Source organism: Helicoverpa zea, chromosome 8, assembly GCF_022581195.2.
Source record: "Helicoverpa zea isolate HzStark_Cry1AcR chromosome 8, ilHelZeax1.1, whole genome shotgun sequence".
Taxonomy (NCBI): Eukaryota; Metazoa; Arthropoda; class Insecta; order Lepidoptera; family Noctuidae; genus Helicoverpa; species Helicoverpa zea.
In genome coordinates this window covers 8,968-19,133 of record NC_061459.1, presented here as the reverse complement: position 1 = coordinate 19,133, position 10,166 = coordinate 8,968, and the positions used below count along the sequence as shown (strand labels likewise).

The 10,166-nt window shown below is 47.1% G+C and overlaps 1 protein-coding gene across 1 annotated transcript; it reads right to left on the bottom strand.

Annotated features, from left to right (window-relative positions):
- Positions 1–2,526: 2,526 nt before the first annotated feature.
- Positions 2,527–5,958, bottom strand: LOC124632773. The gene is made up of 2 exons (XM_047167734.1): positions 4,577–5,958; positions 2,527–2,564 (listed from the first exon to the last, which is right to left on the bottom strand). Exon 1 carries the CDS (start codon positions 5,923–5,925, stop codon positions 5,002–5,004), a length of 924 nt encoding a protein of 307 aa, XP_047023690.1. The 5' UTR covers positions 5,926–5,958; the 3' UTR covers positions 2,527–2,564; positions 4,577–5,001.
- Between the last annotated feature and the right edge of the window lie 4,208 nt (positions 5,959–10,166).

The window sequence follows — 10,166 nt, the reverse complement described above, 5'->3', positions numbered from 1 at the left end:
GTCGCCTACGCGCTTCTACCACCTAGCGGCCAATAAGAAACCACCTGTGGCTGAGAAGTGAAGGGAGCGCGGCCGCGGGCTCGCCAGCCGGGGCAGCCCCCGCCCCGGCCTCCGCAGCACTCCCTTCGGTCGCCATCGCGGTTGCTCGCTGAGGTGCGCCGACAGGTATTATATTTAGTTTCAGGTTCTGGTCTCAATGTCAATATTTCATGTAGTATGTTGTACTTCTGCTGAGTATTTATACCCTCAAAGGATGATTCTGTCACTAATTTCAGTTTGTCTTTGATGGTGTTTAACATTTGTTTGTTATTTGGTGTTGGTCTTCTGACTTTGAAGGGTCGACTTTTAATAGTGCCCATTGACCTGCTCAGACGTGCTCTGAGGACTCGGTGGTCGCTATTAAAATTTAGATAAATGGTGCCGCAGTCGTCAATTAATTTTGGTCTATTTGTTAAGATGTAATCAATTTCGTTTTTGAAACTGCCGCCTGGCGATTCCCAAGTCCATCTTTTTGAAGTTCTTTTCTTGAATAGGCTGTTCATTATCCTCATGTTATTTTCCATCGCCATTTCTATTAGTTTTTGTCCGTTCCTTGTTCTTTTCCCTCTGATGTAAGGGCCAAGTACAATATCTTCTCCATTTCGTGGACTTCCAATCTGAGCATTGAAATCTCCCATTACTATGCAGTGTTTGTATGTGTACTTTTTTAGGGCGATGTTGAGAGTTGAGTAAAATGCATCGATTTCTAAAGTAGATGACTGCTCTGTTGGTGAGTAAGCTTGCACTATAGACCATATTTCCTGTTTTGGAGGAATTTTAATATTTAATTTGTTGAGTTTTGAGGACACAAAAGCGAAATTATTTGGGACACAAAAGTCCTCCACCTCCTGAACAGCTTAGAAATCGTCAGCGTAGAGCGTCAGTTGTTTTTGCTACTTCGGTGCTTTAACTTTTTGTTAGATTGGACTCAAAGAGCGCAATCAATTTATTTTTATTGAAACGCTATTGGAATATTTTAAAATTCATGATCACATAAACCTAAGCATATATTACAGTGAGTTTATTAATCGTTTATTTATATATGGATTGTGTACTCGTATAATTATAAAAAAAAACTGTAAAAAAATTCGCAAAATTTGCCGCCCCTCTAAATCTGCCGCTCTAGGCACTGGCCTACTTGGCCTATTGGTAAATCCGCCACTGACTATAAATTCTTTTTTTTACATTATATTATTATTTATATTTGAGTTTTAATAAATATGTTTAAAAATGAATTACTTAGCTTCATTACTTCTTTGATACCTTACAGCTTCACTACATACATTTATAGCATACATAACACACAAGGTCTGCGACGCTTTTATTCCTTAACCACTTAATTTTTACTAGCTGTTTAACGCGATTTTAGCCGCATTCCCGGGGAACTTCTTCCTGTGCCCGGATAAAATATGGCCTACATTCACTGGGGATAGTGTAAATCTCTAATTGTGAAAGCAAATCAAATCAGTTCAGCAGTTTCAGAGCTTATACAATCCACAGACACAAACAATCAAATCTTCCCTCTTTATAACATTAGTATAAATTATTTAACACTGGTCAAACGCTTTCATTTGATACCCATATTGAGAGAGCTATAAAAAAACAATGCAATTCAGCATTTTCTGGCGGTGGCTATCTTGGACTTTAAATAATATTATACATGATTCTACATACTAATCAAGCCCTTTCATTTGATATCCATACTGAAGGAATTGTAAAAAAATATGTTATTCGCCATTTTGTGGCGGCGGCCATCTTGGGCCGATATTCACCAAATAAAGCTAGGAACACTCCCGATTAATTTCATTTCAAACAAAAAAACCTAAATACATATCGATTCATCCGTTCTGGATATACAAACACACATACACGACACACCACACATACATACACACAACCATATGCGTCCAAATTATCATATTACTCTTCATAAAAAGTTTTCATTACAAATAATTTTTGTAAGTACAACAAAAAAAAAATCCGATCAAAAAATAAAAAACTTAGGTAAGTTGCGGCTCCCTATCTTCCCTGTTCGGTTCTCCTGACCCCGCGCTGACCTCGGCGTGTGCGATTGGCTCGAAATTCAAATTTTACACATTGAGTGAAGAGTATAGCTTGCGCGACGCGATAGACGCGGAAGTGTAGTGGGCGGAGCTATCTAAAATCAAAAAATCCGCGGTGCGGTCTTAAGCCATTTTACACTTTGCTTATTACCTACCTTATTAACACATTTCATATATAATTTCTACGTGTGATGACATGACAACTTTTACGTTACTTTTTCAAAATTAGGTAACAACCTCCTGTCGCAGCGACGAGGAGGTTGTTTTTGGGCGCTTTTATGCTTTACTAGGTGGGTGGGTACTTATTTTATTAGTATAATCTAGTTATATGATGGTATCCTTATTTCTTTCTTATTCTAGTTGCAATTTAAATTTTAAATTTTTCGGATATGTATTTTCTTTTAAGTTTTGTTTTGTTTTGTTATAATTATTCATATTTTTGTAGTGTTTGTGTGTTAATACCTTACGTCTTGACTTACTTGACTTAGAGTCCTATGTCCCCTAGATGGGGCAGAGGGCATCCACAGTGCTCCGCCATCGCGTTCGGTCTTGAGCTTCGCGCTTTATTTCGCTCCACGTTCTGCCTATAGCCGCCGCCTCTGCAATGATCGTCCGCCGCCAGGATTGTTTAGGGCGGCCACGTTTCCGCTTCCCTTGGGGATTCCAGTCTAGGGCTTGCCTCGGGATGTGATCGGGGTCCCTTCGGAGCGTGTGGCCGATCCAGTTCCACTTGCGGCGTTTGATCTGCTGGTCGATCGGTGTCTCCCCGCAGTGTTCCCACAGTTCTATGTTGGAGATTTTCTCGGGCCAGTATATACCGAGAATACGACGAAGGCAGCGATTGACGAAGACCTGGAGCTTACGCGAGATGTCTTTTGTGGCCTTCCATGTTTCGCATCCGTACAGCAATACGGTTTTGACATTGGACCGGAATATTTTGAGCTTAACTCTCCTGGTCAACTTCCGTGATTGCCACACAGGACGGAGCTGTGCGAAGGTTGCTCTCCCTTTGGCGATCCTCGACGTGATGTCCTCCTCGGTCCCTCCTGTTTCCGACACAACACTCCCGAGGTAGGTGAACTTGTGGACCCTCTCCACTCCCTCTGTGCCGATAAGCAACGGTAATGAGCACGTCACTCCGCACCTCATTTCCTGGGTCTTCCGGGTGTTAATTTTTAATCCCGTCTCCATGGCCTCTCGTTGCAGGTCGTCCAGTTTGGCTTGCATGTCGGTTCGCGTGTGGCTCAATAGACATAGGTCGTCGGCATAGTCCAAATCTTCTAAGACGTTGGATAGTCCCCACTCTATGCCGCGGCGCTTGTTCTTGGTGGTATGGTGCATGATGCCATCAAGGACAACAAGGAAGAGGAGAGGCGAAAGGAGACACCCCTGGCGTACACCCGCATGAACCGGTATGTCCTCCGAGACGAGGCCGTCGTGAGTTACCCTACAAGAATATTTCCCGTAGATGGCCTTAATTATGGTCGTGATCTTCTCGGGGACTCCAATTTCACGAAGCCGGTCCCAGATGCAATTCCATCGCAGCGTGTCGAAGGCTTTTTCGAAGTCCACAAAGGTCAAGTACATGTCCCTCTGCCATTCTGATGCCTGTTCGAGGATTATGCGCAAGGTGTTGATCTGGTCCGTGCACGATCGGTTGGGACGGAAGCCAGCCTGCTCTTTACGCAGAAGAGGCTCGACGGCCCCCGACAGCCTGTCCAGGATGATCTGGCAGAGCACCTTGGAAGGAGTCGAGAGCAAAGTGATGCCTCTCCAATTGCCACATTCACTGAGGTCTCCTTTCTTGGGTACGGTGATGAGAAGGCCTTTGTTCCAGTCATCAGGTAACTCTTCTGCTGACCAGATGTTCTGCAAAAGGGGAGTCAGTGCGTTTGCTGCGGTGGTAATGTCGGCTTTGAGCATTTCCGCTGTGATGAGGTCGACTCCTGGGGCTTTCCCATTTTTTAGCCTACGGATAGCCTTCATTACCTCCTCCCCTGTAGGAGGAGACACATCGATATCCAGGTTTGATGTGGGCAAGCTGGCAGCAGGTACGGCCGTGGTTACGGGGTCACTTGGGACTCGGAAGATTTCCTCGAAGTGCTCCCGCCAGCGTTGAAGCTGTCCCTCCGATGTCACAATCAGCTGGCCTCCTTTATCTTTTAAGGGCTTCTTCTTCCTCTGGTTCCGATTCCCGGCCAAGGTCTTCGTCGCCTTGTACATCTCCCTGAGATTGCCGGAGTTAGCAGCGCGTTGTGCACAATCCGCAATAGAGTCAGCCCATACTCGTCGATCATGACGAGTACTGCGGTAGATTTTCCTGCGTATCAGGGAGTATTGCAGCTTCAGGTCTTGGCGCACTGCTACGTCGCTGGTTGTCAGAAGTTGAAGGTGGAGCTGGCGCCTTTCTTCAATGAGGTTCCAGGTTCGTTGTGACATCCAGTCCTCACGAGCGTATGTTTTGTGTATAATACCTTACGTACTTATGACTTTTCATACGTATCTATAATTGGATGCAACCCTAAGGTTATGGTCATATATTCTTTTGTAGTTTGCTCACATGTTTTTACTTTTATGTTTACTTGCTCTGTTTATTTGTATTAATAATATATATATAAACTCATTTTATATATATTTATTCACTTTTCTTTGACTGTTATTATTTTTTGAAGCTTTTTTTTTTGTCTTTGTTGAGGTATGTGTTAGGTGTTTCTGTGCGTTTTTGATATGTGTGTATATATTCACTATATATTTTCATATCGTGTTTTAGTTGTTTTTTGTTTGTCCGGTTTCCATGTCTCTGTTTTTACCACTATTGCGTTCCAGTGTTTTTTGTACTCCCGGTTTGTGTAATTGAATGTGGTTTGTGTGTGTGATTGTGTTGGTAATGTGTGGTGAGTCAAACGTACATTGTTGTTGCACGAGCCAGGTAGTCCCATTTTTTGCGAACGGGGCAATCAGCACTGAAGGCATTGTGCTCAGTGTTCTGCAGCCTAGAGTGCGAGCAGTTGCAGCACCGCGGTTCGTTGCCTGCCATAAAATCTGCGCATTTCTCACGCAGATGCGGGCCGCCGCAGTGACTGCACCTGTCCGCACCTTCCGTGCAAAATTTCCGGCCGTGCCCGAATGCCAAGCATTTCGTGCATTGGATGAGCGGAGACTGGTCCTCCACTCTGACCCTTTGCAGGTCCAGATAGAGAGCTCCAGCCTCCGTCATCCTCCGCCATACCACGGGACCAACCTGGATAATGACGTGCGCGGTTTTAGGGTTTCTTGTCCGTTTTTTAAATTTAATTGTTGTTTCCCTGTCTTCTTGAGAGAGATCTCTGAATATCTCCTCATTCTGGATATGAAGCGCCCTGGTTATGTCCTCGTCGTCGCTGGGCAGGAAGACATCCTTTAGAATGACGAGCGGATTCTTATTTTTCATATTTGATACAATCAAACCTTCACCCTGACTCTCAATTCTTTGTTTCACCTTGTTTAACTCTTCTCTTGTGTCGCACCCTAAGATGACGGTTTGGTTTTTTGCTTTACGTACCTTGTTTATTTTTAGGCCAGTACCCCGGGCATCGACCGCCTTCTTCACTCGCTCGAGTACCTCGTCGGCAGTCTCCTGATTGCCTTCGAGAGTGACCGCCATCGAGTGAAGTGCCGGCCGGTACCCGGTTTTGGCTGCTGTGACGCTCGCGTACGACCTAGGCTCGGATGGCTGCTTGTCTTGCTTTGCGACTTCAGACAGCGTTGCTTTGGTTGAAGCGACATCATCGGCAATACCGTCGAGTTTCTCGTCGAGGGTAATCTGAGTGCGGCTCACCACCATGACGCCTTGCGTCGTCTGATTGATGGCTGCCTTAGCCTCGTCGATTTTATCGACGATCTTGTCGATGATGTCGGATCCGCCGTCGTCTCGAAGAGCTGTCTGTTGGTCGAAGCACAGCACCATCTTCTCTTCGAGCTTATTCAGCCGCATTTGCAGCTCTGTCTCGACATCCTCCAGCCTTTCAATGATGCGAACGTCTTTATCTTGCAGTCCGGCTGTACTAGGCGCCCGCGTCCTGGTTGCCGCTGTTTCCAAACTTGTTACCCGCTTGCTCAGCTCAAACAGGACGCGGAGGCCCCTGTCAGACTGTACCTCCAGGAAGGTCTTGATATCTTTCCTCATTTGAGGATATTCTTTGACCTTTGAGGGAATGTCCTCAAAGGTTTTCATGACTTCCTGGAGGAGTGTGTTCGTGCTTTTTGTTGCGTAATCCTCTGTTTGCGTCTGGTATACCGCCATATTATCCAGTGATCTCCGTTTCCGGTCTGGTCTCCGGATGAAGGTTTTGGCGGCATCCTGTGCTGGTACTGACGCAGTGGTAGTTGCAGAGGGGCTGGGGGTAGCTGGTTTTGTGGCGGCGCCGGAGGTCGTCGGTGTGCGGTACATAGTGTTGCGTGTGTAATGAGTATTTGTTGTTATGCGGATTGTGTGTGTATGTATAGTGTATGTGTGCGGTAGGCTTAGCGAGTGAGACGGGGAACGTTGTCAATATGGTTGGTCTGACCCTGTATAGAGGGGTCAGAGTCAATATGTGTATATATGTAAAAATATATAGTCAGTGTAATGTTAATGAATGTAGATTTCTACTTTATCTACAATTTTTAGGACTTTTCTTAGGTCTTAGCTCGGTTCTAAGGTTTAACAACAAGATAATAACAAAAGTAAAATAAAAATAATAAGTAAATTTTTACGGGGGGGGGGGTCAAATATATGGGGGGGGTTCCTCTTATAGGACTTCTGCCGTGGTGTCTTCGACACCACTAAGGCAGGATTTGAGGTCGAAATCGAGCTATCTCCCTTAGTTTCCGAGATATCGGATTTTGTAAGATGTTATTTCAGGGTGTGCGGGGGAAGGGGTCCAAACCAGGGGGGATGGACGTTTTATACCCGACTTTAACCGTGGTGTCTTCGACACCACAAAGGCCGGATTTGAAGTCAAAAATCGTCTATCTCCCCTGGCTTAGGTTAGGTTAGGTTAGGTTAGGTTAGGTTCGATTTCCTACGAGGCGGCTTGCGTCCTGGCCGGATCCCCGCCCTGGGACCTAGAGGCTAAAGTACTCGCGTCGCTGTATCGGTGGCGCGAGGAAGAGCGGGCACGGGACTCGAGGCCGGTGCAGCGGCAGATAGCGCAGCGCCGAGCAGAGCTCCGTCAGGTCTTGGTGGCGGAATGGCGGCAGAGGCTTCTGCGCCCTACCGCCGGCCTCGCCACCGTCGAGGCGATCCGGCCAGTGCTCGACGACTGGCTCGGGAGAAGGCACGGCTCCCTGTCGTTCAGGGTGACGCAGGTGCTGTCGGGGCACGGCTGCTTCGGCAAGTACCTGTGTCGCATAGGCAGGGAGCCGGACGCTCGGTGCCACCACTGCGTCCATGGCGGGGAGGACACGGCGCAACACACGTTCGTTCAGTGTGTTGCTTGGGAGGAGCAGCGCCGTGTCCTCACAAATGAAGTAGGAGGCGATCTGTCGCTGCCGGCCGTGGTACGGAAGATGGTCGGCAGCGCAGAGTCGTGGGACGCAGTGGTGTCCTTCTGCGAGGACGTGATGTCGCAGAAGGAAGCTGCGGAACGGGAGAGGGAGATTTCAACTGCCGATCCCGCCCGCAGCAGGCGCTCCGGGCGCCGGAGGAGGGCAGACAACGCCCTCTTCCGCCCCCCATGAACGGGTCCAGGGGCGAAGGACTTGGGGAAGTCCCCGCCCCCTATTCAACGGACCCGAGGCGGAGGCGCGCGCGGGTGTCGACGCGCGCCTCTGAGGCGTTGCACGGGGGAGTTTAACACCTCACTCCCCCGTGCCCGAGGCGAGGCCCGCAAGGCGGGCCAGCACCAGTGCGGGGCTGCGGAAGAATTTGGATTCCCGCGGCCCCGCGCCCACGTGTAAGGAGGACACAGGGGGGTTTTAGCCGGTAAGAGTCCGGCACACCCCTCCGCCTCTCCCCAGGCGGAGGAAGTCCATGAGGATTTCCCCCCGAGAAAGAAAAAAAAAAAAAAAAAGGTTAGGTTAGGTTAGGTTAGGTTAGGTTAGGTTAGGTTAGGTTAGGTTAGGTTAGGTTAGGTTAGGTTAGGTTAGGTTAGGTTAGGTTAGGTTAGGTTAGGTTAGGTTAGGTTAGGTTAGGTTAGGTTAGGTTAGGTTAGGTTAGGTTAGGTTTTTTTTTTTTTTTTTTTTTTTTTTTTTTTTTTTTTTTTGTGGCAGGAGTGGGAAATCCTCATGGACACCCCGAGGGGTAGTGCCGGACTCTTACCGGCTAAAACCCACTCCTGCCGTCAAGTGTACCCCTGACATAGTCAGAGACCTTATTTGCTCTGTTTTTAATTTTTAAAATTTTTAGCAATTAATTTTCTGGTGGAATAGTATGTAGTTGAGTATAATATATATATATATATTTAAATAAATAATATAATTTGTATAATACCTTATAAGGGTTTTCTATTTAGCTTATAAATAATTATATCTAATACGTTATAAACATTTATGTATAATAATTTTTGATAGATATTAAGATATAATAAATATGTTTATATAATAAATTCAATACTTTTAATAATTAACAATTTTTAATAAATAATTACTCTCAACTCGTTTATAATTCCCCATGCTTGCCAGGCCATATTATTGCTAATAAGGTGGAAGCATGGGTCGGGCTTCTTTATTCCTACCTATTATCTCTTGTTTTATTTTTATTTATTACTATTAAAGCCAATTTTATTGCGTATTCTAGAAATTTTGATCTTGTCTTTTTGCTTCTTATTAGGCTAGCTAAAGTGTTTTTACTAAGTTCGACCCCCAGCTGTTGTTCCAGGTCATAGCGCTCGCGAGCAAAGATGGGACACTCCAGCAGTATATGTGGCACAGATTCTTCTGCGAGTGGATCGCATGTGCACGACGAGCTCTCCTTACACTTGAAACGTTTCAAGTATGCAGAGAACCCGCCGTGTCCCGTTAGTATTTGGGTGGTAATGCTGGAGTGTTCCATCCCCCTTACTATCCTATAAGCGTCTGGTGCATTCGGGAAGAATAATTTTGTCCCAGAGGCAGTCTCCCCCGACCCGTATCTCCGGTCCCATTCGCCAAGCGTTTCCATACGGATTTGTCGCCTGACGAATGATATCGGACACAGGTCGTAGTCCGGTTTCCTCTTTGACCGTAGAGCAGCTTCTTTTGCTAGTTGGTCGGCTCTTTCGTTCCCCTCCAGCCCTGCGTGGGCCTTGATCCAGAACAAGGAGACGCTCTTGTTCTGGAGCGTGCAGAGTCGGATGGCGTCTCTCGTTTCCACAGCTAAGGGGTGAGGGGAGGTGACGTTTATTACGGTCTGAAGAGCCGACTTTGAGTCACTGAAGATGCCAAACGTGGTACCAGTGTGTTTCAGCGCTTCTCCTACGGCTCGTTGTATAGCCAGGAGCTCCGCCTGATAGACGGTACAAAAGGACGGCAGTGCGAGCTTAAGGGCTTTGGTTTCGGACGTGTTATTCCACAATGATAGCGCCGCCCCAACCTTACCCTCGATCTTGCTGCCATCCGTAAAGATCCGCACGTCGAAATTACTGTGGGTTTGATATTGTTCCTCGTCTATCAGGCTGTCGAACTCCAGGCTAGTTTGCTCTGCAGGGTGTGGCGCCTCTATTGCTGGAGCCATACGTTCCACTTCCCTGTCTCCCAGTACCGGCTGCGGTATACCTCGCTTGGCACCATACAGTGAGGCCGCTTCCTGTATACGGAGGTCGAGCGGAAGCAACCCAGCCAGCACTAGGGCAGAGTTTAGGGATACGGTCCGGTAGGCCCTGCACAACTTTTGAGCGAAACCTCTCTGGACCACGTTTAGCTGCTTCCGGACTCCTAGCTTGGTCGTGGCTGGTGCCCACGCGCTCGCCGCGTACATTATGATGGGTTCGACGGCTGCGGTGTAAATCGATCTGATCACCTCTGGGTGGAGACCCCAACTCACACGTGCTGTCCTGGCCAGTTGTTTATAAATTCCTATCGCCTTTTTGCAGACGTCAGTCACGTGTGTGTTGAAGGTGAGTTTGG

What these genes read in the sequence shown, in the direction of transcription:
- LOC124632773 (XM_047167734.1), bottom strand. Translation starts at nt 5,925, where the DNA reads ATGGTGGTGAGCCGCACTCAGATTACCCTCGACGAGAAACTCGACGGT.